This window comes from Branchiostoma lanceolatum, chromosome 1 (genome assembly GCF_035083965.1).
Source record: "Branchiostoma lanceolatum isolate klBraLanc5 chromosome 1, klBraLanc5.hap2, whole genome shotgun sequence".
Lineage (NCBI taxonomy): Eukaryota > Metazoa > Chordata > Leptocardii > Amphioxiformes > Branchiostomatidae > Branchiostoma > Branchiostoma lanceolatum.
Window position 1 is genome coordinate 9,105,417 of NC_089722.1, and position 27,437 is coordinate 9,132,853.

General features: G+C 44.2%; 4 protein-coding genes across 7 annotated transcripts; 1 reads left to right on the forward strand and 3 right to left on the reverse strand.

The window, feature by feature from the left end:
- The first annotated feature begins 84 nt into the window (after window positions 1–84).
- On the forward strand, window positions 85–10,072 carry LOC136432270 (dual specificity protein kinase TTK-like). 4 transcript variants are annotated; one of them, XM_066423431.1, is made up of 17 exons: window positions 85–208; window positions 764–902; window positions 1,246–1,471; window positions 1,908–2,014; window positions 2,237–2,374; window positions 2,564–2,811; window positions 2,984–3,099; window positions 3,794–4,693; window positions 5,149–5,368; window positions 5,684–5,838; window positions 6,051–6,214; window positions 6,411–6,625; window positions 7,089–7,265; window positions 7,598–7,810; window positions 8,294–8,377; window positions 8,765–8,855; window positions 9,331–10,072. In XM_066423431.1, the coding sequence occupies exons 2-17, from the start codon at window positions 788–790 to the stop codon at window positions 9,339–9,341; spliced, it is 3,180 nt and encodes a 1,059-aa protein (XP_066279528.1). In that variant the 5' UTR covers window positions 85–208; window positions 764–787; the 3' UTR covers window positions 9,342–10,072. The 4 variants fall into 4 exon arrangements, with proteins under 4 accessions (XP_066279528.1, XP_066279542.1, XP_066279536.1 ...); XM_066423445.1 differs by having other exon boundaries at window positions 5,179–5,368; XM_066423439.1 differs by having other exon boundaries at window positions 2,579–2,811.
- Window positions 9,956–12,621, reverse strand: LOC136427880 (uncharacterized). Its single transcript, XM_066417125.1, has 4 exons — window positions 12,085–12,621; window positions 11,848–11,937; window positions 11,341–11,469; window positions 9,956–11,249 (listed from the first exon to the last, which is right to left on the reverse strand). The coding sequence occupies exons 1-4, from the start codon at window positions 12,227–12,229 to the stop codon at window positions 11,011–11,013; spliced, it is 603 nt and encodes a 200-aa protein (XP_066273222.1). The 5' UTR covers window positions 12,230–12,621; the 3' UTR covers window positions 9,956–11,010.
- A 50-nt stretch (window positions 12,622–12,671) lies between these two features.
- LOC136432292 (short-chain collagen C4-like) lies at window positions 12,672–16,477 on the reverse strand. Its single transcript, XM_066423467.1, has 6 exons — window positions 16,108–16,477; window positions 15,697–15,793; window positions 14,997–15,169; window positions 14,843–14,885; window positions 14,441–14,512; window positions 12,672–13,955 (listed from the first exon to the last, which is right to left on the reverse strand). The coding sequence occupies exons 1-6, from the start codon at window positions 16,363–16,365 to the stop codon at window positions 13,474–13,476; spliced, it is 1,125 nt and encodes a 374-aa protein (XP_066279564.1). The 5' UTR covers window positions 16,366–16,477; the 3' UTR covers window positions 12,672–13,473.
- Window positions 16,478–17,209: 732 nt separating this feature from the next.
- On the reverse strand, window positions 17,210–27,378 carry LOC136432293 (organic cation transporter protein-like). Its single transcript, XM_066423483.1, has 10 exons — window positions 26,853–27,378; window positions 22,540–22,643; window positions 22,038–22,192; window positions 21,415–21,583; window positions 20,656–20,797; window positions 20,213–20,307; window positions 19,810–20,024; window positions 19,323–19,431; window positions 18,847–19,053; window positions 17,210–18,356 (listed from the first exon to the last, which is right to left on the reverse strand). Exons 1-10 carry the CDS (start codon window positions 27,222–27,224, stop codon window positions 18,260–18,262), a joined length of 1,665 nt encoding a protein of 554 aa, XP_066279580.1. The 5' UTR covers window positions 27,225–27,378; the 3' UTR covers window positions 17,210–18,259.
- Window positions 27,379–27,437: the final 59 nt, after the last annotated feature.

The window sequence follows — 27,437 nt, forward strand, 5'->3', positions numbered from 1 at the left end:
GTTTGAATTCGGTGCCATTCCACACGCTGACCAATCACAGTAGCGATTTTAGTCACTTGTCTACGATTGACCAATCAGCGCGGAGCAAGTTGAGCAAAACAAAATGGTGGACCGGGACCGAGTTGTTTTCCGTGCATCTGAAGATTTCCTGTTTTAGCAGCTTTGTGCTTGATTTCTGCGTCTCAGCGGCAGATTTTTGGTAGTTCAGGTGTGTATCACGTATGATAAATTTCTAGGACTCATGGAGTGTATCGATAATGTATTTTCAACCAGCACATGAGCGCTCTCGTTCCACAGCTACGTTTTGCATGCACATCACAGCGCTGGAACTTGTGGAAGAATCGAGTTGCATGAAGGGGAAAAGTCCATGTCCTCCAGAGTTTCTTATTTCAACCTCCTTGCTTTTTAGGCAGTCTTTGTGATCTACCAGGTTCTGTCAAGTGTCTAAAACATTATTGTCCCAGTACCACAAAGGTAGTGTGCAATTTCCACACGATAGATATTTTAGGAGATAATTTATGGGGGTCAGGCATAACTTAACTGTCAAATTTGTCAAACCTTGTTGTTTCAACTTTTTCAGTTATGATCTATATCAATGTCGTGAAGTTTCTTGTGTGAAGCTGGTGCCCATGTTGATTGTGCATTTCAGAAATGGACAAAAGTTTAACTATGGAAGTCAATAAGATAAAATGTGGCAGAATTATCTTGAACATAACGTTATAGCTTTAATAGTCAATATAGATATGTTCATGTTTGACTCCAGGTTGAGAAGAGTGACCGACTGAACATGTCTCGACTGAAGTCCCTGCAGAGCCGTCTGCAGAGCATCTACAGTCGTGATGAGAAGGACGACACCAACAACACCGGCAACCTCACAGGCACGGGAACATACAATCTCACAGGTGTGGGCAACCGTACTCCTTTTGAATGATAGACATTGGTCAAAATGGAAGGAATGATATGTCAGAGGAATTTCTTCTATTCACCTGGTAAGTTTAGTAGAGGTTACATTTACAGTAATCTATATCATGAGATATTTGGAATGGTTTTCCTTTTGCGGTGCACCGCCGGTGCCCCTCTACTGCAAAATCATAACACCGCAAATATGTTTCTTTATGGTACAGTGTTGTTTAAGGAAAATATGATCTGCAAACATAACTATTATCTGTCCACTCCTACTGTGAAATCAAATCCCAATGAAAATAAATGAATTTTATTTTACTGTCTGTCTTCCTGCCCCTCCAGACCACACCTCGTGGATTGATCGCATTTCAGCGGCAGGCAACAAGCCTTCTGATTGGCTGGAGTTCCTGACGCAGGCCCAGGGTCGCACCAGCTTCAGCAGCCCGCAGGCCAGGTACACGTACCTGCTGGCAGTGTACGACAAGGCGCTGCACCACATGCCGGTGGAGCTGTGTCGGAGAGATGAGAGCTACGCCAAGATCCTCATACAGCTGGCTCACATCAAGCGGTAAGAGCTGTATTGAAAAGTTAGAACTAAGAAGGCAGAGTAACTTTGCTAACAGTTGACAGCTTATTTTGTAAGTAGAATTCAGTTTGGTTCCCATTTCTTTACAGATGGAGATGTTGAATGTTGAAATGTTCACGGTGGTTTAAAGTTCGCGGTTTTTGCTGTGACGTCTTCACCACAGACTCAAAACTACAGACTTCAAACTTGTTCTGTCTTCTGCCTGCCTACCCCCTTACAAACTTAAAACTATTTTTTCTCCCTACTCCGAAATCCCAGCGAGCTTAGTACCATTTACAGTAAGAGCTTAGAGTTATGCATGTACATTTGTGTATAAATGTAACTGCATCTGTTAACTGCAATTGGTAACAGAGTCCTAAAAATCATCATATTTTGTAATATAATTTAAAAAATTGACAGATCATATTTTGTGTTCCAGTGATCATAATGAAGAAGATGGGCAGACAGGTTTCAAGTTTGCCCGGGTGAATGCCAAGACATTTGCATTTGTTCATGTAGCTGCTGCGCAGTTTGAGCTGAGCCGAGGTAAGGACTGATGAAATTGTTGCACTAATGGTATTAGAAGTGGCATTGGCCAATATTTTCATTCTATACCTCTGTACTACCATACATGTACTACTATAATCACTGTCGGACTGTAATTTAGAATTATAAAAAACCCTCTTCAACAATGTTGATATCTTTTACTTGCCATGTTGCCCACTGTTTTGATCTTTATGAAATAGTCCTAACTGCTGTTTATTCCAGCGAGGGAGGAAAAGGCCCAGAGTATCCTACAGAAGGGCCTGGATGTGGGAGCTGAACCCACAGAGATGCTGAACACTGCCCTCATCAGGCTGGGCAACAAGGAGAAACTACTGATGGAGGACAAGGAAAATGTCTGGGGTAGGGGGCCTTGTTTGTAATGATTCAATCTAATTTCAGAAAATATCAGCCAGACATACAATCTTCTGATAGTACATAACATAACTTGAAGTATCACAAGATGTTTAAAGTGATGAAAAATTTGCAGGGACTCAGTCTTAGTCTTGACCGTAGACAGATTGCCATTCATTTGTTTATTGTAATTTTCAGGGATCTGTTATCCAGACAGTGTGCAGCCATCTTTCAGTGCAGCTAAACCCAAAGGTCCAGCATTGACAAAGCAGCAACCTCCCCAAAACCAGACTACAGTGGACCCTTCCCCCAGTTTGGTGTCTACGGACTCTACCATAGTGTTCCAGAAGCAGGGGGGTTGCAGGAATGACAGTGGTGGCAGCAGCAGTCTGGATGAAAACGACACCCTGCCCCTCCTGTGGGGTCATAGGGAGAAACCACCACAGGTAATAATGCAACGTATCTGTTTGAATGATTGATTTTCTTTCTTAAGTTTTAACTTTAAATAAATCTTTCACGGTTAGTGTCCTATAAAGACATAGACCAGACTATGACATTATCATAAATGAATAAGATTAAGCAGGTGTTAAGATTGATATTTCCTTTGAACATTCGCAGCTTTCCCGGTCCACATGGAGCGCCTCCAAGCTGTCAGGACGTGAACTGCACACGCCCCAATCTCAGACCCAGCGTGTTGTAACCAGCCACACAGAAGGGCCCAACGCAAACAAAAGGTACATGCAGAGTTTCCTACAGAGTTTCTATACATGTGTGTATTTATTGGATTACAGTAATGCAAAAAGAAGTAACATGATACAGTATCTTTGATAAAACTTTAACTTACATAATATGTTGCCCAAATAGTTGGGGTAAGAGATTGCCAGATAGCAGTTAAGAGATACTGTATTGTCTCGAATAAAGTACGCAGTTTTTAAACATTTCAAAATTCAAAAGGCACCACAGGTCATTGCTAAAGTCAGGGTGCATACACTGCAAAGTTTGTAACTTGTCTTAGGCAATCCTCAAGTTTGCAGAGACAATGCTGGCGGAGAAAGCAATTGCAAGAGAATCTTTTATGAATCTAAGGAATGGCATTATGTAGAAGTCCCTGATATAAGAAAAATGACCTGGAGGTAATAGGAGGAACACCATAAATTTGAATTTATCTTGTTCAAAATTTGTTCCAGATCAGTGGAGAAGGGGTGCATACTTTATTTGGGTTTTTTGACTTTACATTTCAGCTCTGCAAATTTGTCTGGAACTAGCCCCAAATCTGGGGTGCGTACTTTAATCGAGAAAATGCGGTATGATACTGTGCTTCAATTGGCATGGGATGTTTTGGCTATTATTAATTTCTAACTATTCAGTCAATATGGCTGCTTTATCATGAGTACTATGAGTATTCATATGTTGTCCCTATTTTCTTAGACAACCTGCGCGTGTGCCACTGAGGGTTAAACGCAGTTCCCTGCCAAAGCTGCGTGAGATGTCCAAGGAAGACGCGGATGATGACGACTCCGATGACACCGACTGTTTCCTTGGAGTCAAGCCCCTGAAGAACATCAGTCCCCCAACAGAGGGAATGGACACTTTGGCAGCGAGAGCAAAACCCCCCCTCCCGTTTACAGGGAGAAAAGTTAGCCCTGAGTCAAACACAAACACCACCAATGACTCAAAAACTTTCAAGGGACTGTCGCTGTGCAAATTTTCCAAGTCTTCTTCCCTTTTGTCACACACAACACCACGTGCCCAGATGCTTGCAAAAGAGACAAGTCCAACTGAGAACACTGCTAGTAGCAAACCAACTGAGCCACTGAGAGAGACCAGTAAAGCCCCACTTGTATCTAATCCTGGACATCATTCAACACATACAAACCCGATCACAGACAGTGCTAGGAAGGCTCAAAGCATTTCTCCTACAAGCACAGTGGTCAGTTTTCCAGAGCGGCAGCCACCATGTGCCAAAGTGCCCAGTGCATCTGACACAGCTGATGCAGCTACGGTCGCTTTCAATTCCATGCAAGTGCCAGGTGCCCTGGCCTCTCACATGCACATTCCTCCTGTCTCAAGCAACCTGCCACCTGGAAATAAGACAATAGAGCACCTTCCTTCTCAACATGCTCACCTAGCACCTAAGATGCTGGATAGTCTTAAAAGTGTTGTACCAGAAGTAAGAAGTAACAGCCTGCACACGGTTGGAATATCTCATGAGGTGTCAGGGGGACAAGGCTCTGTGCAGCTTGGAACAAGGAGTGGACCAGCTACAGGACCGACTGTTGTGCCTAAAAACTCTCAGATGCCTACACCAAACATTGTGAACCAGAACACGTGAGTCATACTTCTATCTGTTTTACTACATGTACTTTAGGATTGTTCTTATTCTTTAAGAATTGAACAGAGTGGAATTTGTTAAAGATGGAAGAGTATAGCAGACCATAAAAGGGAAGTAAATAAAGTTTTATCTGCAAGTTCTTGCCAGAGGGCTAATTGCAACATGAAACATTTGCATAGAAAAAGCATACAGACAGTGCAAGTTGACAATGGTGACAAGTGGAACAAGTGACTATTCTAAGAACTGCTACGGAATACAATCTAAGCTTTTAGGGTTTGACTTCTTTTTTGTAAGCAGTGGAAGATGAAGCTACCTGTACATGACCAGGAGACAATGTTTGTTTCCAATATCAAATATTACATAATGTTGTTGCTTAACTAAGATAAAGAGGGTGTCTTTCCTATGATGCCTAGTCTTTCAATGGATTTTTTGTCTCTACATGTATTTGAAGCATGCCTGGGTTCTTCACACCATCTGCTAGTCTGCCGGGGGCCCAGCAGCATGTTCAACAGCCACACAGCCAGCACTTCCAACAGGTGGCTCCACCCCCTCAGCCTCAGTTTGCAACTCCCAGGATGCCTTGTGCTCCCACGGAAAGGAGTGATGTCATCTGTGTGAAGGGGAAACCTTTCCGTATACTCAGTATCATCGGGAAGGGAGGGTCAAGTAAGGTGAGAAGCACATTGCAGTTTACAGCATTTGGGCAGTGAAAGTTAATTGAAAACAGATGTTTTTGAATGACCAGGCCCAAAGGTTTCAAAAATTGTTGAAGATTCTAATGGTATGAAATTTGTTCAGTATTCATTATTCATGTACTAGTATGCCTGTGTTCAAAAGTTGCAATCTTAGTTGCTGGTTGCATGTGTATGCTGAGAAAGGGAAGGTGCCCAGGTTTTTGATATAAGTTATTTTGTACAGGTGTACCAGGTATATGATGAGAAAGAGAAGATGTTGCCCAGGTGTTTGATATAACTTATTTTGTACAGGTCTACCAGGTATATGATGAGAAGGGCAAGGTGTATGCGTTGAAGCTGGTGAACCTTGAGGAGGGAGATGAGACGACGGTGCAGGGCTACATTAATGAGATCACCCACCTGTCCAACCTGCAGCACAGCCCAAGAGTCATCAAACTTTACGACTTGTAAGTCAACTTGTTTTCTTAGTTTAGCAGTGAAAACTGGTGCTTGATGAATTTCCATTTTCAAATCGAGAGAGAAGAAGAAAGAAGGGAGGAAAAAGCATCAGATAGAGGAAAACCGAAGACTTTTCAACATGGTTTAGAATTAGATGTTAGAAGTGTTCTTTTTTTCAAAAATCTTTAGTCAGTTATGAAGCTGTTTCCTCCCTTTACAGTGAAGTGACAGATGAGCGGATAGTGCTGGTGATGGAGAAGGGCAGTGTGGACCTGGCCACCTTCCTCAGGAACAAGAAGAAGCAGCAGGGCAGCATCGCCGACGACGTGCTGTGGTTCTACTGGAGACATATGCTGGAGGCTGTGGACACCATTCACAGACAGGGTGGGTGTTCTAGATGTTTGTTCGTTGTATTTCAAAGAGTAAAACCTGCCAAACTTGTTGGGTTTGACTTGTTTTATATATAAACTTTATGTATCACTTCAAAAAAGTAAGCTGTTGCAAGCCTACATCATGATACAAATGTAAAATAAGCCCACTGAATGTTATACCTATCCAAGGTCCACCCTTCTCTTTGTAGGTATTGTCCACAGTGACCTGAAACCTGCCAACTTCCTGTTTGTGGATGGTGATCTGAAGTTGATTGACTTTGGGATTGCCAATGCCATCCAGAGTGACAAAACCAGTGTGATAAAGGACCAGCAAGTGGGCACACTGAACTACATGTCACCAGAGACCATCAGGGAGTATAACCCTGCTCAGTACAGGGATGGCAACAGTAAGAAGCTGTTCAAGGTAGGTGTTGAGAACCAGGTGCCTCTTTAATTTTCCTTGAGTTTGCAGGTTTAACGTTGTAGAAACCATCAAAATCAAAAGAATAGCATGGAGAGAAAGAAACCTAGGGAACTCCCTGGCTAGCTCTGTGTTTGAGGCACATATGGCTACTTGGCACCAGAATTTTATACTACTCTAGTAAGCCAGGTTTTCCATTTTCTGTCAGAAATCTAAGAAATCTACCTCCAAAATAGCCACAGTCTCTAGCTAAAGATATGGGACAGAACCTGTTTTCTTTCAAACAATGTTACCTGACCTTACACCTTAGATCTTTCCTCAACTTTGTTGCATAAGTCAACAGGGCTGCAGACTTCCAAACAATGTTGGCATACTAGTATTTTGGTAGGAGTCTCATTTTGGTCATTCAGATGTTCTGTTAGAAAATGGCAGTGCAATACCAATGATAACCCATCCTGTCACACAGATCAACTGCCGGAGTGATGTGTGGTCGCTGGGCTGTATCCTGTACTACATGGTGTATGGAAAGACTCCCTTCCAGCACATCCCCAACCACTTCGCCAAGCTGCAGGCCATCGTGGATCCAAACTATGAGATCCAGTTCCCTCCTATCAAGAACCACCTGCTCCTGGATATGCTGAAGGTAATATGGGAGCTTTTGCTTTGGCCTTTATGCTACATGATTGTACTTTAGTATATAAAAAGAAACTTGTAACAGTCCTTAGATGCATGCCAAATAGCTTGAAATAGGGTTACTGTACATGTAGTTGGTTCCAATTCCTGTTTTCTTTGAAACAAACTTGGGTCAGTCACTGTGTGTGAAATCTAAAATTGTCTTCAACTATGTTGTGAACCATCTTATCAACATCTATGATTGTGATGTATGCATAGATAGATTATCATGAAAAAGATGAACCATGAATGAGTAATGCTTCTGTTCAGTACTGACCATGTATTGTATTGACTCCCTCACAGAAATGCCTGATAAGGGACCCCTACAACCGACCGTCCACTGCTGACCTGCTGGCCCACCCTTACCTGAACTCTGAGAGGTCATCAGGTGCCAAAGAGCAGCCCTGTCCAGCTGCCCCTGCCCTCCCCATGACAGCCGACCAGATACAGCAACTCCTGACTCAGCTGAACCAGGCACAGAGTATGTCACCCAACTCCATCTCCACTGTGTCAAAGGTCGGTTTAACCTTCTCCCTGCTGCCTAACTCTGTCACCAATAGGGAATAGGGTGCAAAACGGCTACTTTAGGGTGCTAAAAGGTTAACAGACTCAGAGTGAAACTCAGGGTTTATTACGAGTGTGAAAGTGATATTATCATTTGGCTCCAATTTTGCAGAAACATATTTATTTATGCCCAAATTGCTGAAAATCAAATTACGCGTTAGACCTGAAAGTCAAATACCTGACAAAGCCAACGTCAACTGAGGTGATAGAATTTCAATCAACATTAATGTTTCTCGGCCTGCTAAGATATGGATAGCTACTTCTGTTACAAATTAGAAGTTGGGACCAAGTATGTAGGCTTGATATGAAACAAGGGTCAGGATATGGTGCAAGGTGGGATGATGATACATGTACAATGGTAATGGTTTAAGTGCCACCTTCTTCACATTTTGTACATTTTTGCTCAGAAAAGTGAACCATTCTGTTTTGTTTCAGGGTTTGGCTGCTCAGTTACAGAGTGGACAGGCTCCGGATCTATCTGCAGTGCTTAAGAAGAGACAAGGGCCAAGCCAGGATAAGGTGAGATCAATGGCTAAAAATGTGACAAAGATGGCAAGACTGTATGATATATAACACTGAACTATGCAGAAAGGTGTTGATGTTTTTAGGGGTAATCCAGTGGCATAGCTGGAAAAATCAGCTGAATTGTGCAGATTTGTCTAAAAGCACCAAATTTGCCATGCATATCTGCACAAATCTGGATATGGAGGAATCTCAATTTTGGCCCAGGAGCACTGTGGCGGCGTCATTGTGCACTTGACCGTTTCAGTTAAGATAAGACCTTTCTTGATTGATCCAAGTGGTTGTGACTATGTGATTTTGTGTGTAACTGAAATAAGAACTTGTCATATGACACTTAAAGTTAAAGAAACCAGTGCGACTGACAGTGGTTTCCCCTCCCTCCAGGAGAACCTTCCTCCACAACACTTGCTCAGGAAGGGCCCGGGGTGCACACTGCAACATGCACTCCCCAGGCCCCCCTCAGAGCACACACTTGGTACGTACATGTAGTGTAGACTGCACTTCTACTTGTGACCCGAGAAAAATCTCAATTCATTTTGAATTCCCCTTTGGTTTTCTGTCCAGAAAGAGATCCTCTTTCTTATAAATTTTACTTTTGAAACATGCAGATGGAAATGAAATCAAAGAATCTTGTTAATGTTAGTACGGTTTACTTATTCATGAAAAGCTGTGTATCACCTACCATGATACTACTTTTTCTTAGTATCTGTACTGGTATAACACACCAATTTTGCAGGCACACAGTAGCAACTTTTTATACATGTGCAGTAACTGTTGTATTACACAGAACAGCTTGTTGTATGCTTTATCCTTTATTCCAACCTTCTACCACATTTTATGATAATGAACAAATCATGTATTTACCTTGTAAAGCAATTGAGTACAGTTTTGAAGTAGCTTAAAAAAAGACTTTATGTAAAATATCTAAATATTCCTTTCTTCTGTTGCAGGCAGACCATAGTCAGCCCAGAACTGGCAGCTGAAGAGTGCCTTTGCTTGTACATAAAAGTGCCCCGCATCAAATCTATATATTTCTATAATCTTAATGTGAATGTCTGTGCTTACTAGTGAGATGTTTGTTTTTGTATAAGCAGCTGTATCAGTCATAACATTTTGATGTTTGCTTTGAGTAGACTAAAGTCACTTTGAGTGGACAAGGTTATAGATAGATAAAGTTCCCATGACATCTGTAAATCTAATACATGTAGCTTCATTTGATGTACGAAAGAAAATCTATATCCTGTGATGTTTTCCTTTCTATATGCTAATATTCTGATCACAATCTTGTGACAGTCAATTATCTTAGTCCATTATACCTTCATTAGCCCTGGCATAGTGTAGCTGATTTGAACAAGCTGGATTCTTACAACTTCTAAAGTTGACAAGTCATCAATTGGTGTATGATTTGATAAACAATAAGGGCTTGTCTAATAACACTTTCCTCTGAAAACTGTATCTTTGACTTTGCTTTCTATTTGCTATCTGTAGAGGAAGCAGAAGCTGTATTAGTGTGCATGACTACACATTATGTCCGTTAATGTGCTGTTTTTTGTTCATTTTTGTTTTGTTTGAATATACAGAAGAAAATCTTTATTTGTACAGCTTCTAATCTAACAATGTATAAAAGTTAACAGTATTTAGGGCACCGCTTGAGCATTATCATTGAACACAATAAACTGAACTGCTTATTGATATCCTATTTCTGTTTTCATTCTTAGCATACCTCAGAAAAAAGTTGAAACTATACCTCACAATACCGGTACCAGTGTGGAATAAGAACTGTTCTTCTTGACGTGTACATCATTCCTCCCCTACCTACTTGCGGAGAGGAGACTCGGGAGCTATAATAGGTTTGGATTCCAGGCTACTATGATCATCCATAGTACACTTTTCTCTTCCTGCGTCCCTTTTATGATTATTTTCAGCCACCACACAAGTTTCAAAGCAAAACCTATCTCGTTCAATCAGCGTCTGTTGTCAGTACTCTCCAAGCAGAGGTTAGTGGAGAAGATCGTGACCTTTTTATCCTCTGCCCCGTTTTTGTCTGCAGAGGAAGAAAAGGTCACGATCTTCTCCGCTAACCTCTGCATGGAGAGTATGTTGTCAGATGAATGTTTACGTGCTTTTACGTGATCAAAATGGATCACAAGCCCAGCAAAATAACAACATAGACATACTTTGAAATATCATAGGCAAAATATGCACATAAAAACTAGCACTAGTGATTGAATTGAAAACGTTCTATCGCTTTTGGTAAACTAGATCAGGACAGTAATTTCCTTAAGAATAGAATCAGCATCAGGAATTATGATGAAAAATCATGAAGATCCATCAACATTTCCGTCAGTTTTGTTGCCTACATAGAAGCACACAAACATGCAAAGTCCGCTGCAGTACTGTAGAAAAACGCCAGGTGAACCATTTTCGAACTTGACCTTCGTTCCCACAACCGCTACTCACCTATCAAAAATCATGAAGACCCATCAAAGGTTTCTCGAGTTATGCTCTTGACATACATATTGACCCAGCCCACAGCTGGCGTAACCGAAAATATAACCTTCTGTGCGAAGGTAATAAAGGACTTCTTCTTGTGATGGAGAAAGCCTATTCTCCATGACTTCTAAAATGTTCTACTTGGTGCAGACGACACAGGTGAGCTCCCTCCCGTCCACGTAGCTGGGACACGGCAGGGACTCACAGCGGGCTTCCACGGGACAGAACAGCGTTCCGTCTTCGTTGGCCTCTCGGCTGCCCGGTGTCACATCAGGATGTTTATCCACACAGACAAACTCTGCGACACCAGGGTGGCCGTAGAAACCAGCCATGAGGTCCAGCCGGTGGGGCAGGTGTTGCGGGCGGGGATCATCAACTTACTGCCGCGGGTTGGGACGTAGCAGACCGCACACTTGACCTTTTCGTTGTTAAGTGAGGTGGAGCCGAACGGGTAGTTTGTCTTCAACTCGTACTCAGCTCCCCAAATGTAAGCCGTGTTCCCTTGGACTCCATCTTGGTGCGTTCCCCATTGTGGGTCGGTCGGCAGATACTGGTAGTTCCCCCCTGGTGGTCGAACCATGAACCTCCTGCCACACCTGAGTGATAGAGGATCGCTTCATGATTTATCTAAGCTCGGCTTCTATACAAATATGTTACTTTTAAATACTTCCACCCACTTTTTCCGGGCAGTTTGTCTCCAGAGGAAATTGTTTCATGCCTTCAGCTTATTTATTAGCTCATGTATCTCCGAAGCAAGGAGGTTCAAGAAGATGGTGATACATGTACTGCAACTGTACTGAGTTTTGTCATCGCTACAACAAACAGAGCATGAAATACAAGTGCAGCATTCTCACCTGTTCTACAATGTTCCCAGAAGCACATGAACATATACTGTCATGACGTATTTTGTGATAACCTAAATAATTACCTGATAAATATCAAGCAAACCAAACCAAAAGAACACAACTTCATACCAGAGTAAACCAGCTCCGTCCCAAGATCGCTCGGACACGTCTTCTTCCCCCAGCGGACGTAGACTGCTCCTGCCGTTGGGACTGCTCTTTCTATGGAGACAACTGTGGATTACTCAGTGTAGAGGAACTCCCAAAGAATCATTTATGGGCAGAATGGCCCTAAATTTGACCAAAATTGAAACTATGGCATTAAACGAGTCTTCTACTAACGTTCATTGAACTTTTCACTGTACTTACCGGCATGTTCATGTTGGGGAAACACGGTCAGGCAGAGAACGGCAATGGCGCCCACAATAACGGATGTTGTGAGCTTGGGCCTTGCCATGATCCAACCATCAAAACGACTTGGTTCCCGGTGCTGTTCATTAGCCAGCAGGATCATGAAGTGGGCCAGCCTCACCCGGTGAGGACTGCCGATCGTCTTCCTACATCTTCGCCATGGTAAGTAGAAGCCTGCAGCTGCCGAATCCTTCGGTTCAGCTCGTCGACCGGAGTGCTGGACAGTGACTTTCCCGCCACAAAACGGGCCGGCTCGGCTGGCAATGGGTACATGGTGGCACTGCCTACTTGCTGTATCGCCCCGAGAAAGTTACTGTTCTTCAGAGAGGCTCCCGACATCAAAACAGTCGCCATTTCGTGTCCGAAAACGACTACAGCCAGGACTGTGCTTTGAACAGAGGAAATGGCGCCTCGATCACGTCAGAGTTCACGGGATAGGTAACCTTTTAAGTTCACAACGTAGGTCAACAACATTGTTTGTGCCATGGTCGACCGCGGCGCAAACACCTGTCGGCTTTTGCAAGTGAAGCCTTGGTGACACTTGAGGTTGCTTCACCTGTAACTTTTTTTACATTGTTTCGAGCATTTTGCCCACGCAGTTGATGTTTCCAATAGCATATAAGTGTCTGTTCCTTTTCTTACTCATGTTATTACCACATGACCAGAGTAGGTGAACCTATCGACCCAACAGTGTCAGTGTAGCATGTTAACTCCCCCCCTGAAAAATAGTAACGCCCAGGCTGCGTAGGAGTACGTATACTTGCAGTCAATATCAGACATCGTTCTTTGTTGTATGAATAAATATTGCTCTTTATTCACGCCGTTGAGACCCATCTCACCTGGACCTAGTACGTAACCTTGATTAGTGTGTCACTTGAATCCTTCAGTGAAAGTTTAAACATCGAGAAAGCAGCAAAGTCCTTTCAGTCAGGAGCAAATGAAAGTGCTCACCTGTGCCTTACCAGTCTGTCATCCGTCCCATTTTTACTCTGCTTCCTGCATTTGGTCCCTCGCAAAATGGTATAGATGCCAGACTTATGTTTACCTTTACCACCTATATTAAAATGTAATACAGTCTTTTGGATTTCAAAAGCTGTTTCACATGTAAATACCATCAGGATGCGACAACAACGGTTTAAACTTTAAACAAATCAAGGTCAACGTAGGAAAATTACAACTAAACCAGACATTTTATACAAAAAGGGACAAGTTGTTGAAACAATGACATACACACTCGCAGCCACAAATACTTACTGAACACAAGTGACTATATCATAAACTTATCAAATCTACTCTTTTCTCAGCGGAAAAGGCTTTTTTCAACAGCGACACAATGATTACAACGTTCTACTTTGTGCAGACGACACAGGTGAGCTCCCTCCCTTCCACGTAGCTGGGACACGGCAGGGACCCACAGCGGGCTTCCACGGGGTAGAACATTGCTCCTTGTTTGTTTTCGTGTCCGCCCGGCACGGCCTCAGGCTGTTCATCCACACAGACGTACTCTTTAGCACCGGGATGAGTGTGGTCACCAGCCATGAGGTACCCATGGTACTCCTGGGTCCAGCCGGTGGGGCAGGTGTTACGGGCGGGGATCATTAACTTACTGCCGCGGGTTGGGACGTAGCAGACCGCACACGGGACGTCATGGTTGAGAAGGGAAGTGGAGCCGAACGGGGCATTTGTGATCTGTTCATATTCACCTCCATACATAAATGCTCGGCCCCCTTGGACCCCGTCTTGGTACGTTCCCCACTGTGGATCGGTCGGCAGACACTGGAAGTTGGTCCCGCCGCCTGGCTGGGAGTGATCCGTACCTCCTGCCACTCCTGTAATTACATATGAATGCTACATGTCAAGTTCTAAACCACGTTTTGAGTTTTATAATAGATTTTTTTTTGTCTTTATACATGTATATAGCAAACCAATACAGTAAACATAGCAAATCAGCCATCCTCAATTGAGGTGAAGCATTATGCTTTTTCCAGTAGCTAGTGGTAGTGCAATGCGGCTTCGCCACGGCTCGCGTTTTTACCAATACCACACAGGGATTTTTCTATGGAATAACATTTGCCTGTATGCGTATGCCTTGAAATAACAAGTATGCATGAATGCTCCTTTAGAATAAAACGACAAATCTTCAAAAAATATTTTGCTGCTTCTACACTCTTCACACAGAACAAACTTCAGCATCACAGTCGTATGAGAATGTATATGTACAATCATGCAGGGGTGCATCGCGGTTAGGTGCATCTTAAATTGCTATGTGGATATATGATATTGTGACACCAGGTATCTGTGCAACAGCTCATACCAGAGTACAGCATTTCCGTCCCTGAGCTGTCCGGACAAGTTTTCCTCCCCCAGCGAACATAGACAGCTCCTCCTGTAGATCATTGAGATGAATTTCCATCATCAAATTGAACACAGACAATCACAACATAATAATCATGGAATGGAAACTCACCTGAATGGTAATACGTTGGCATGCACAATTGTCATTCTATGCCTTTGAATTGCATTAGCAAAGATCATGTTAAATATTAGAAATAGTCCATTGCTCACGGTATCTACAAATTGCCATACATTGTACCCGTTACAATTGTCGCGCAATAAAGTTCTTCTTCTAATGAGAAATGCGTTTGATAGATGCCAGAGATGAAACTTAGTGTTTTGGATAGTATCAGCAGGGAAATATAAACGTAGGTAAAGTTACCTGTGCCGTCTGTTCCTGGCGCACCCGTGTCTCCAGGGGGTCCCTGTGTTGATGATATAAGAAGAAGAAGAATGAAAACAGCTTTTCTACTAACGAAGGCACTTTTGAAACAAATATCTGTAGTTAGAGAAAAAAATAGGGCCCGATCACGTACCTGTAAACCGACAGGTCCTACAGCCCCGGCTGAACCCTGAGTCCCCGGTACTCCGTCCCGTCCGTCCCGCCCGGATTGTCCGTCCGTCCCGTCCGTTCCAGGCTGTCCGTCCGCCCCTGGCTGTCCGTCCCGTCCGTCTCTCCCAGGGGGACCGGGGGGTCCTTGAACGCAGTCTGGGTTGAACATTATTGAGGGTTGTGGTTATTTCCATTTTGCAATATGATATGTTGACGCCGTTAGACAGTAACACAAACTCATCTTTCAATGTGAAATCCTTGGCTAAGTTTTCGACGTATATTGGATATTCATACAACTTAAGGCCAAAAACGTTTGCAGGTCTTGACCACCATTCCTTTACAGTCTGGGCACATTCATTTTCTTGCGGCTTGACCGAATTAATGCTTCACACTCTGATGTAGTAGTCAATGTACCATTGCCTGATAGCCGTGTGGTAGACTTTGTGTAGCCAATCAATGCTTTCTATGTAGTGTACGTGCACGTGTATGGGCGTCAAATGACCCGTGTCGAACCTCCCCCGTGAACACAGTAAGAGATGTCGAGGAATGTATTTCTTCCTGTTCATTGCTTACCATGAACGTTGTCGGAAAGCCTGCGGACTGTGCTAGGATTGATCTACTAGTACATGTAGCGTTCTGTAGGACCGTCTTAGTTATAGGTGGAAACACGAGAGAAGACTTACGGTCGAACAGTCCAGGGATTGCTTGTCTCTTGACTCGCACATGCACCTCGTCACCCTGACCCGTGCTGGCGACGTCCCCATGCTTACGGACACCACTCTGTTATACAGAAATACAAGAGGTTTTACAACAATAGCAGGTGGAGGCTAGAACATTGTCCGAGTATGACTATGGCTGGGTTTACACATGCGTTTTTAGTCTACTTGGGGTCGACTCAGTGGCTCCGAGTCGACTCAGAGTGTGTAAACCCAGCCTATGCCAGGTGTGACTTCCTACATGGATGACAGGTTGTTGTAAGAGTATAGGTATGAAGGAGTCGGTCATTTGTGATCCAGGAGTAAATTATAGAACGTAACGTGGAACTAAATAGAGAAAGACCAACACTCGACATATAGATACAGGAAGAAACTCACAGTCGAACCACCAACAGTTCGGTCCTGTCCAGCAAGGATACCATCCAGTATGTTCTCCACCGCCACCAGCCGCTCCCTCAGTCCGGTATTCTCCCCCCTCACACCTGTCAGCTCCTGCTGCATGTTGTGCACCACCACCACCCCCGTCAGCACGCTGATCCCGCACACCAGGGCGGCCAGGACGCCGACCAACACGGGCAGACGGTCCCGACGGGTCGGTCCGCCGGACAGGAACGGGCTCTGCTTCTCCGTAGTCATTCTTTCTATGCGACCGTTTACTTTATCCACGATAAATGGACAAGGTATCGCTCCTAGGGTATATGATAGTCACTCTGAATCTCAAACTGTCCAGGAAGAGTATGAGCTTTTGGGAAAACACCTGCGAGTAACGTGTTTTATTTTTAGACACTGAACGGTTCTTTTTACTACAATGCTTGCCCCTCATTGGTCCAGTGTCTTTTACTTCACGTAACTTGAGATATCTACAAAGAAAAGCCTGAAATACAGCCCTCTCATTGGTCAAAAACAAACTATAATGGATCGGAGTCCTACTGACGCGAAGAGAACGTAAGTGTTTAAGGTCGTGTTCGCGATTTAAGGTTAATATCTCGTATATATGTTCATTAATTGTGTCCAAAGACATATCATTATGCAACGACTGTTACTCCGATGCAACGTTGCCCAAAGGAAACAAAAGAGACTCGGCAGCTATAATAGGTTTAGATAGCAGGCTAATACCTAGTATATTGGAGATTCTTTTTACACAACCAGTAAATCTCACGTGCTGACGTTTCGGTGTCTGTCAGACACCTTCTCCAGAGCTTCTGACTGGAGTACTGCTTCTCGCCGATATACGTAGCCGAAGTAGGTGACGCTTTTGCGGCTAGACGCCAGCAGGTGAGATTTACTGGTTGTGTAAAAAGAATCTCCAATATCCTATGTTCTACCAACCTGATGAAATTATTTTTGTAAGGCTAATTACCGTATAGGCATTACGTTCTGCCGACGTGCTGACGCGAGGGGAATATATTTTGACATCTATGACTAAACCAAGGATTCACAGTAAACAAACAAACAAACAAACAAACAAACACGGCTTAAATACCATTTGAATGTACAGCAGCTTTCACTGTTTATTTGTCATGACAGTAACAACTTAAATACAACGGCAGCGGTTAGACACGTATAGACATATCTACATATACATATCTACACCCGTTACGTTTATACATACATCTGGCATATTTACACGCAGGTAACACGTATACTAAGTTCTTTCTGTGAAGAATATATCTATAGGATATCTATAACATCCAATATGGATTAACAGTGCGATTGTCATGATCTTGATGACAGCGTTAAGTGATAAACGTCACGTGGAGCAGTTACATCTAAAACCGCAAGGTGGCATCCTGAACGACTTTCATGACACCGCATGTAAGCTTCGATAGTATATATTGGATACGTAATTTCTCCACGTAATTAGGCTTTGAAAAAAATCAGAAATATTCGTGCTGTTCACTGACAACATACTGACATACACCAATATCTTAACATTCTCTTGGCAGCTTCCAATCGGGACATCCGTTGTAGAATGGCAACTTCCTATTTCTTGGCACTTCATGTCACTTTTCTGTCTGATAAAGTTATATATCTTGGTCTCATGGATGCTCAATAATATATAGAACAACCTTTATGGCATCTGAATAAGTCTAACAAGCAATGCAACAAGGTCTCAGTGCTAGTGTCCTGTACAGGATCGACCAGACCAGGGCAAGATAACTTGATGAAAATCTAGCAACACGATATCTTTTAACTCATCCGTAAGTATAGCACAGGTTGTACAACGCATATCGAAACTAAAGTAGATATGGCTACATATAAACTTAAGTAGATTTGGACATTCGTTGGTTTGTTTTCATACTTGAAAAAAAGAAGGCCAATCTGTCTCGCCATGTTTCACTGTAGGTGTGAAGTTCTGCACCACTTCAAAAGCACATATCATATGTCTCCTGTATTCATTATTTCACTGGAAGGGCAATGTCCCTACGTTTTCGGTATGCATCTGTGTATGATATTACAGAGTCTTAGGGATCTGCAGCTTGTATGTGTGCTTCTATAACTTATAAGTTTGTGTGTTTGTACGTGTCCACTACAGCACGGTGAGTTTTTGGAAGACGATCAGCGGTTTGTCCGTGTCGCTCGGGAGCACCACGCCGTCCGGCACCAGTATGGGCGGTGGGAGTTGGCTGAAAAACCAAGGGAGTCACATAAATACATGTAACGTTATACACTCCTGTTTTTCATGGTAGAGACAAATCGCGAAGCCGTCCTATCTACGTATCAGGCAGAGTATATCTTATGAAATGTTATGGGATTTCTGTTTTCTTTCTCATTCTCAGTCGATAGACGACATAATCAAACAATGAATTATAGCAAATGGATGGAATAAAAAAAAGCACCAGTATTGTGTAAAACTACATTGTATACTGGTGCTTTGCTTTACTTAAGCCGATATCTCACTGGACCTGCGGAACGTTCGTTACCCTTCACTTTACAATGGGGATATCATACAAAACGTGCAAGTATTACTAAAAAGACAACAAAACACACAAAGCGTAAAAAGATTCGTTTTAAAAATATCGATGAAATTCATTTAGTGCTCTGTCGAATCGCAACGAGGTCGCCAACGTGCCGCGGGTCCAGTGAGATAGAGGCTTAACCATCTCGATCTTGTACCTGACGTTTTCCACGGAGGCGATGGTGTTTGGCAGCGGTTTTCCGAGCGTCTCCGGCATGGTGAGCATGGTGAGGCCGGAGACGATGGACATGAGGCCGAAGGTGAGCAGGGGCAGGGGCCGCCAGGTGTCCGCCAGCAGGTAGATGAACGGCGCGATGATGCCGCCCACCCGCGCCAGCATGGTGGCCACGCCCAGCCCCATGTTTCTAACGGAGGGAAAAAAACGGTTAGGACACAAAGCAGTATGGTAGTATAAGTTTACCCTGCTTCGCAGCCGTCTAGGAGCGCTGGCGTTTATTTTTGGGGTAGTGCTGATTCGCGACTTTCAACATATGGGCCAGGTTCTTATGCCGGAAAGATCTTGTCTGTGCCCTCTAGACCCTCCCTCCCAGCGTTAAAAATTGCGGCCACTACTAGCCCCCAATCGAAACCTCTGACTGGAAAATAGTCTGGAAGCATTATATATGAGACGTACCTTACGACAGTGGGGAACACCTCTGCAGAATACACGTAGAAGACGTTGAAGCTGACGCTGATGCCGAACCTCCCCACCATGGCCAGCACGGTAGAGATCATCGGGTACGCTGGGAAGGTGAAGGAAGCATTCCGTTATGGAAAGTACGTTAATCCATGGACGTAGGTTAGATTTGGTTTGAACTTTGAATAACTCATATGGGGCGCTTTCCAATGAGGTCACGAGGGAAGAGGTAAGGGTCATACTCTCCAAGCAGAGGCAGGTGGAGAAGATTGTGACCTTTCTATCATATGCCCCGTTTTCTGTCAGCACTCTGCACGACTGTAAAAAGGACACAATCTTCTCCACCAACCTCTGCCTGGAGAGTAAGGGTCATACAAAATATAACAAAGTAACAGATTACATGATTGATAATGATCTTGATCTAGGATCATGTCTAGTAAAGCTCCGGTGATTTTCTTTTTTTAAAGAAAAATTCAGGACTTACTCTGCGGTACAGCAGCAGTTGCGGCGCATGCGCAGCCGCCTAGCAGCATGAAGACTACGGAGGGCAGCTTCCTCCCGCATCGCTCCATGAGGAACCAGGCCAAGAACACGCCCACAAGCTCCACGCATGCGCTGGTGATGAAGTTGACGTAGTGGTCCCCCGCCAAAGACGCGGTTCCCACGCAGAGACCATAGTAGACGGCAGACAGGACGAACCTAGGTGGAGACAACCGTCATTTTTAGGATCTGTGTTGCAACAAATGGTCTCATGATATGGAGTCCTTGATGAAATAGCAGATAAATTGCAAAGTTGAGAATCATACAGATACGACTTAAGCTGATAAGATATTATGGGCATAGATTTAAAGATCTATACAGTACAGGAGTTGGAACAGAAAGCTCACCAGTTGATGGATATCAGTATGGTTGTGGACCTCAGTTTTGGCGTGCGCATCAGATCCAGCATTGTGTAGGTCCGGGGTCCACAGTCATGGGGACCCTAAAGATTCGATACAGAAACACATTTCGCAAGTCAGGCGTCTTCCGTGGTGTAGAAAAAGGCCAACTGTATGTCAATTTTTACAATTGGCAAAAGCATTGTTTTTTGTTGTTGTTCTTACCTGCCGGTCATCCTTACGTCACTTCCTCTTGCTGTTTGTGTCGTCCCTTGTAGACCATCAAACCCACTCTATTCCTCTCTATTCCTTTCCCGGGATTCGTTAACGAATCCTCCTTAAGTGAAAAAGGTGGGAGTTGTGTTTTTGCAGATGAGGGCACACAATGCTTGAAACAACATGCCAACAAAAAACTGGCTTCTTGTACGGAGATGTGAAGTAATCTGTATTACCTGTTCCCCGGCTTGGTCGATGAGTTCGTAGATTTTCTCCGGGATCTCGACGCCATTTTGTTTGGCCGCCTTCCTGATGACCGCCTTCGCCTCCTCTGACTTTCGATTGGTCAGCAGCCAGCGGGGAGACTCGGGCGCCAACCTGCGGACAACGGCAGCAATGCGACGTTAGTGTTTTTCTTTTTATCACAAACTCTGTTCTAGAGCTAGAGACTTCAAGTGATCCAGATATGCTGTGAATACCTGAATTTTGTATCTGGAATATCTGGATTTTACTAGTACTCCGAAAGATTGACTCCTAGATTTGTCACGAGACCAATACCTTTTTGCGAATTAAACGTTGTTAGCCTATGTTATTCTTATCGTCTTGCTGCTGCATTTCTTTTCCATTGATGAAAACGGAGGAGATTACCAATCAGTGAGAAAAGCTAACCATGACAACTCCAACAAGAAATCGAAGGTCTCATAGCTCCGTGAAATATTCATTTTTGCCTGCCTTTCTGTGGGAATGATGGACCCCGGCCAAGCCTGCGACAGCAATTTTGAACCCAGGCCAAACCAGCCTTCCCAACCTGCAAGTCTAATTGTGGATCTGAATAAAGTCAAAGTCAAAGTCTCCAGTTACACCGGTTTTCGCCTCACATCCTGTCACTCTGCAATAATCAAATAACTGCCAACACGCACCAAGACAAACAAAAACAAACAAACACACAGACCGAAGACAACACGTCCGTTTCCACGGAGATGATAATGTCTTACCACCAGTAGGACAGGAAGAAGACGAGCGGAATGGACATGGCGAGCTGCAGGGTCCGCCAGTCGCGGAAACAGTAGGCCAGCGCGCCCAGCATGATGTAGCTGATCACCATGGTGAAAGGCACCGACATGCCAAAGAGTGTGCGCATGGACGTGTGCACCACCTCCGTACCTGAGGACCAATCAGAAATCATGTTAGCCTCTTGTTTATGTATCTAATCTCCAAGCAGATGTGTGGTTTTGGTGTGATTCTGTCCGTCTTTCGACTGGTTTGTGAACGTCTTTTAAAAAGTCGGTGCGTTTTTCAAAACCTCATCACATGCGGTTGGTCGTATATAGCGAGGCGAAGTTTGGAAAAAATTTTTTTTCTAAACGATGTTTGATAGAAACGGGCCAAGACCAAATGTCTACTGTGAGACTCAGAGACAAATATTTTACTGTAATTTGCATCAAAGGGCACGTTTATTCATACCACATCAGTGTTTCTGGCATAGTTGCTCACGAGCATTTACCTTTTCCTTGCCTTTCATGATAGTAAATCATTGGCTGAACTCATTAGAATATACCCCAATATTTAAAGAAGCAACAATGTATGTACCAGTGCAATGGTGCCTTTCATGACTCACCGATGACGATACCCGAGTAGAGAAAGCCGTTCATCGTCGCCCCGATGATAAACCGAAGGGTGACGAAGGTGACGTAATCCGTCGCAAAGGCGACGGCGAACATGAGAGGGATCTGGACCGTCAGGCATAGCAGCAGGATAGGGCGCCGTCCGTACCTGTCGGGGGTAGCGGAAAGATTTAGAATTCTAGCCTTCCTGACGTCCGTCATACTTACAACCGAAGGTCAGGTTCTTGTGTGTTTCTTCTGCAGTGTGATAATAGCCTTCAAAGGAAACTAAAAGGTATGGTGGGAATCCTACTATACTATGCTAAATATACCCCAAAGTCAAGTCTCCATCGACATAATCAGTCCGTCATAATTCACCAGTATAATATTATCAATTTGAAAATCGCGCCGTAAACCGCCGCCCTTTGACCTCAACTGCCTATCACAAACTGAGGCAGACAGGCAGGCGGACAGACAGACAGATAGACACACAGACAGATAGACAGACTGACTGACCTGTCAGACAAGGCCCCGAACAAGACTGCGCCCACACACACCCCGGACATGTAGATGGACTGTGCCAGCTCCGTCAGCCACGCCTTGTCACACACCAGGTCGAACTGAAAATCAACACACGATTTCTCATTAGATATCCATATTGTACCTACCAGAACACTTTGTATACTTTGGTAGTCGTATTTTTCTATGCCACGGATTATAGCTGTGGGAAGATCAGAAGGGTAAAGAGCTCAATGAGAAAATGAAAGAAAACATAGTGTTGTGGGGAATCGTCCTGTCTGTTTAGTAAGTGAGGTAGAAATATGATAAAAGATACGCAATGAAACCATATCGATATGGCATCTGTAATTCATTTCAGCTGCACAAAAGAAGAATTCGAACTATTCACAAAGATTTAAGATTGATGCACAGTCACGGCCCAAAGTTTTTTGTTACACGCTACCGAAGTTTAGGTGTATCAGTGACATGTGTGCACTAACAGTGCGTGGCGCACCAGTGACATGTGTACAATAATGCGTGACGTAACCTTGTAACGCCTAACAGTTTATTGTGTACAGATCCTGTTAGCAAGACAGGTGTCTCACGGAACATAAACAACACAGAACAACAATAGCGACCTGTGAAGTCGCACGTAGGCAACTTGTGCAATATTGTGCTGTCTCTGTTAGCCATTTCAAATCTGGTTTATTCGGGGAGGATTAATCTTATAGTCGCTTCCCCCAACCAGTGTCTATCGCGATATCGATGCAGACTAAACTTTACAAGGATGGCGCCGGACTGTACATACGGCAGTAGCTCTATTATTGTTGGAAGTACGCTATCAACGAAAACGCAGTCGGTAGGATGTTACAAGCCTACAGCACTCGGTATCATATCATCATCATCTTCTGCTTGGGTCACATTTTCAATCCGGGGCCCGGCCGGGCAGTGTTTGGGAACAAAAGGTATGATATGAAAGACAACAAAAAACGCAAAACGTACCAAAAATTATTCAAGAGCATAGCTTGTGCATATTTATTGATATACATTTTAATTTTCCGTTTCCGCAAACAGCCCGGTCGGATCCCGGCTGGGAAATGTGACCCTAGCATTCGCCGCTTTTCAGTTCGCGAGGCAGGTCGTCATTGTTTTCCACCTTGCTCTGTTTGCTGCTGCCCATTGCACCCCCCCCCCCTCCAGCTGCAGCCCATCTCAGCAAGGTCGCGCTGAACAGTTCGTTTCAATGTCATGGCTTATCCCCATTTTTTCCTTCTTCCTGCCGGGCACCCTAAGGAATTTACTCACGGCGTTACATAACGACATGGCGTTACATACTGCCACCCTCAGTATATATGGGATCCAATCCGCCGCTAGGTACTAAAGATCAATCCTGCCACCACTCAGGCCGTTACGCCCGTTACAAAAATCAAAAATCGCCATCTTGGGGCATCCGTGATTGATGTACATGTAGATGTACGCTATCATTGCATCCCTGCCGGAACTAGAGGGCCCCCAGGTGATGATCTAATGTTTCTGGAGACAATGATGAGACACATAATCATTTTTGGTTAGATTTTGTAGTCAGGTTGGCGCCCGCCGAAGTTAACCCAATTCTCCACAAATTCGTCATCAGAAAATCAAGTCAGGCGCGATCTCCATATATCGATTCTGTGATCTCGCCTGAGAAGAACGCGTACATGATGACCTCTACATTCCAAGGTGTGTATACCCAGGAAGAAATGTCCCGTGGGAAAATTATTTACCGCCAAGTTTTATCTTACTGTATACTGTCACCTCAGCTGTACGTTGAGACGCATTTTCTTACAAGTAGATTTTCCGTTTTGCAAGCGAGTTATGTGCATAACACGAGGGGCCGCTTGTGGAAGTAGAAATATGATTTATGGAAAATTAGCTACTTTTACCTTACAGCTGTCTCAACGAATGAAACCTCTCAGTCTTGATCTTTTTGTTCTCCGGTTATGTGTGGATATGCATCTATTGATTCGTGCCAGTAGGCCAATACTAATTTTCTTCCAATCTGACTTGACGGATAATTACAGACAGACTGGCGTCCCTTGGCTGATCTTCCGTTTCGAAATTTCTGACATTGCACAGAACCAGTTGTCATCAGGAAACAGAGTGCTTTGCACATATTTCCTGTGTAAAAAAATATCAATCAAACATTAGGAAAATGAAGAAAAAAACACAGTTTCATTTACAGACTTTTTCTGCGCTTTTCTAGTTCTTGCAGACCGTTGCAAGTAGGTCAATGGCCCTCAGGGCTGTGGCTCAAGCACTCCGTCTTCAGAGGCTTTATCCATCCCATGACGCCCTTGTGCAGTGACTACCCGATACACGTGATCCCGGTGCATGTTTGATCTCAAGGCGGATGTATGGTTCGGCCTGTTTTGTAGCCTGGGTGCCATCCTAGTTAGCTTATGCTACGGTCCCATTCACCGATTCGGGGCCCGGCCGGGCAGCTTGTGGGAACGAAAAATATGATATAAAAGACAACAAAAGACACAAAACGTAAAAAAACAATACTTCCTAACCATATATTGTGTATTTTCTTGATAAAACGTTTTATTTCTAGTTTTCGTTTTCGCAAACAGCCCGGCCGGGCCCCGGATTGGAAATGGGACCGTGGCATTACCGGGGCTCCCATACTCTAAACTAGGAAACTAGGAAGGATGACACCAAGGCTACCTGTTTTGTACCTCATCCTGTGGATTTTCTCCACCTGTCTAGTGGCGCGTGTTCTACAACTCTGCTCCTCTCCTCAAACGGGAAAACTTGACGCTCCCCGTTTGATAGTACAAAACCAATTGAGGCGTTTACGTTCACCTAACCTGGTCTCCAAACCTATTATGGATTCCGAATAATTTTCGTCCTGTCCGCAAAATAAGAGAGGACAAAAGAGACTCGGCGGCTATAAGAAGTTTGGAGACGAGGCTAACAGCTAAAAAATGGTTCACTTGTACATCTTCTGTGTGTTTGTATACGACTGCTTCCAGAATAGGAGAGAAAACTACCACAAAGTACTGGGTGGGAAAATCGTCAAATGCGGCAAATGACGTTTCAGCTTGAGTAGGATCGTTTAATTTCTTGATATGTTTTAGACATAATATATTTCATAAGTTATCCAAAAGCTCATTTTCCACTAGTTTCCAAGTCCCCTGCGCGAAGGCTGCATGTCGGGACTACCGCATTGCATCATCCGATGGAACAACAACAAAGGAAGTGCTGAACTCGCTTTGATAGAAGCCACTGCGCTTCGAACGCAAGATGGGAAAGAGAAAACGAGGAAAAAGATAAGATAAACACCGTTATGTGCGGTGAATACATTCGTCTCTTAATTCCATGACAAGAATCATACATTAGCACCATGGAAATCACTGATGTAATCTTCATAGCCATACATCAATCCCTTTCGGTGCAACGAAACGATTTACAAAACATATTTGTATATAGAAATTATGTCAAGCATTTAATAACATCACAAGGATATGTTTTGTTACAGCGACAGCGCATTTGTTTCTTATATTCAGCGCCGGTGGTTTTGACATTATCAAAGACAGAATATAGAATTACGATTGTAACATGAGCCTTATAATCAAATTTTTTCCAAGCCTGTTTGTAATGCATAAAGTGATAATTATAAAGGCTGTGTTGTCCCGGGGTTGTTTTCAGTAAAAGATGGGAGCAGACGCGGACCACCCGGCGTCCTTAAGCGGCATTTATCACAGAGAAAAACATCGGCCTCCACCAGGCCTTCCTACGGGGGTATGGATCGTAGAATTCGGCAAAAAAAGGGAATAATTGACCAGGAGAGTCAGTCCACGCTAAGGTTAACATGGTTGCGCCTACCTATGGAGTATGGTTGCCAAACTCTCCTGGCAAGTATTTTCCCGCCCGGGGTAGAGACTAGAAAAACATGGCGAACTGCCCAGAAATGCACTACCTTTGCGGCTTGGGAAGCGTTCACAGCACACGGCATAAATTATTGAGCCATAGCTAAGTTTCCCCTTCAATTGTTCATTCTATCTTGCCCATTATGTTCTATCACATTTACACCGCAAACAGACCTGTCTGGGCACGAACTTGGCCAGGAGACGGGGAACAGACGGCGAACAATGGACCTGTCGGTTCGGGTGAGGGAAACACGACACCAAACCGCACTATTATTATTAAGCTGGCTAAACCCAATACGCAACCAGGTCCTATCTCTTTTTGATGCTACCTATTCAGTATTTGGCCTGACGTTACATTTAACCCTGCCTAGACAGACGCTGTCTGATTTACTCGATCCCTTTGTCAGGATTTGTAAATACCTCAGTGACGATACTGCTGCTGTACTGGCTGTGGTCGTACACCCAGCCATACTCGCAGGGCGCTATGGTGGCGTTCTCCCCAGCATCAGCTCCTAACGGGTCCATGTACATATTGCATTGGCTCAGCCTCCATGTCCCCCCGACATTCTCCCAGGGTATGCTTGCGTTCAGTCCTTCTGTCACATTTGCTGCATAACCCCCCGCCCGGCTGCTGTCGTGCAGGCGGCAGCGATGGTCGGCCATGGCTCCCAGGAAAGTCATCGCCACCATGTTAAAGCCGGCTGGGATGCCGACCAAGGACATTGCGATGGCGGTGATTTTCTGGAAGCGGCCGCAGCGGCCGAGGTGCTCCAGCGCGGCGTCGTACTCCATTTTTACCGAGGCCGAGCCGGCAGGCGGCACGTCAGCGCTAAGCGGCGATGTGAGCGGCTTTGCTCATAGCATACTGAACTCGGCACCGGCAACGGTGGTATAAATAATGTAGCGTACACACAAACCGGTGCGAACCGGTCCAGCTATTATCCCCGCTACTTAATATCCAGCTGACTCGGTCCCGACGGATGACGTCACGCCGCAGCTTCATTA

Coding starts and splice junctions, on each gene's coding strand:
- LOC136432270 (XM_066423431.1), top strand. CDS start 788: ATGTCTCGACTGAAGTCCCTGCAGAGCCGTCTGCAGAGCATCTACAGT. Junction 3,100..3,793: donor GGGCCCAACGCAAACAAAAG/GTACATGCAGAG, acceptor CTATTTTCTTAG/ACAACCTGCGCGTGTGCCAC. Junction 8,378..8,764: donor AAGGGCCAAGCCAGGATAAG/GTGAGATCAATG, acceptor CCCTCCCTCCAG/GAGAACCTTCCTCCACAACA.
- LOC136427880 (XM_066417125.1), bottom strand. CDS start 12,229: ATGATCCTGCTGGCTAATGAACAGCACCGGGAACCAAGTCGTTTTGAT. Junction 11,938..12,084: donor TCCCCAACATGAACATGCCG/GTAAGTACAGTG, acceptor TTGTCTCCATAG/AAAGAGCAGTCCCAACGGCA. Junction 11,250..11,340: donor ATTTGGGGAGCTGAGTACGA/GTTGAAGACAAA, acceptor CGCGGCAGTAAG/TTGATGATCCCCGCCCGCAA.
- LOC136432292 (XM_066423467.1), bottom strand. CDS start 16,365: ATGACTACGGAGAAGCAGAGCCCGTTCCTGTCCGGCGGACCGACCCGT. Junction 15,794..16,107: donor GAACTGTTGGTGGTTCGACT/GTGAGTTTCTTC, acceptor TCTGTATAACAG/AGTGGTGTCCGTAAGCATGG. Junction 15,170..15,696: donor AATCCCTGGACTGTTCGACC/GTAAGTCTTCTC, acceptor TGTTCAACCCAG/ACTGCGTTCAAGGACCCCCC.
- LOC136432293 (XM_066423483.1), bottom strand. CDS start 27,224: ATGGAGTACGACGCCGCGCTGGAGCACCTCGGCCGCTGCGGCCGCTTC. Junction 20,798..21,414: donor TTCTTCCTGTCCTACTGGTG/GTAAGACATTAT, acceptor CGTTGTCCGCAG/GTTGGCGCCCGAGTCTCCCC. Junction 20,308..20,655: donor TCGACCAAGCCGGGGAACAG/GTAATACAGATT, acceptor TCGAATCTTTAG/GGTCCCCATGACTGTGGACC.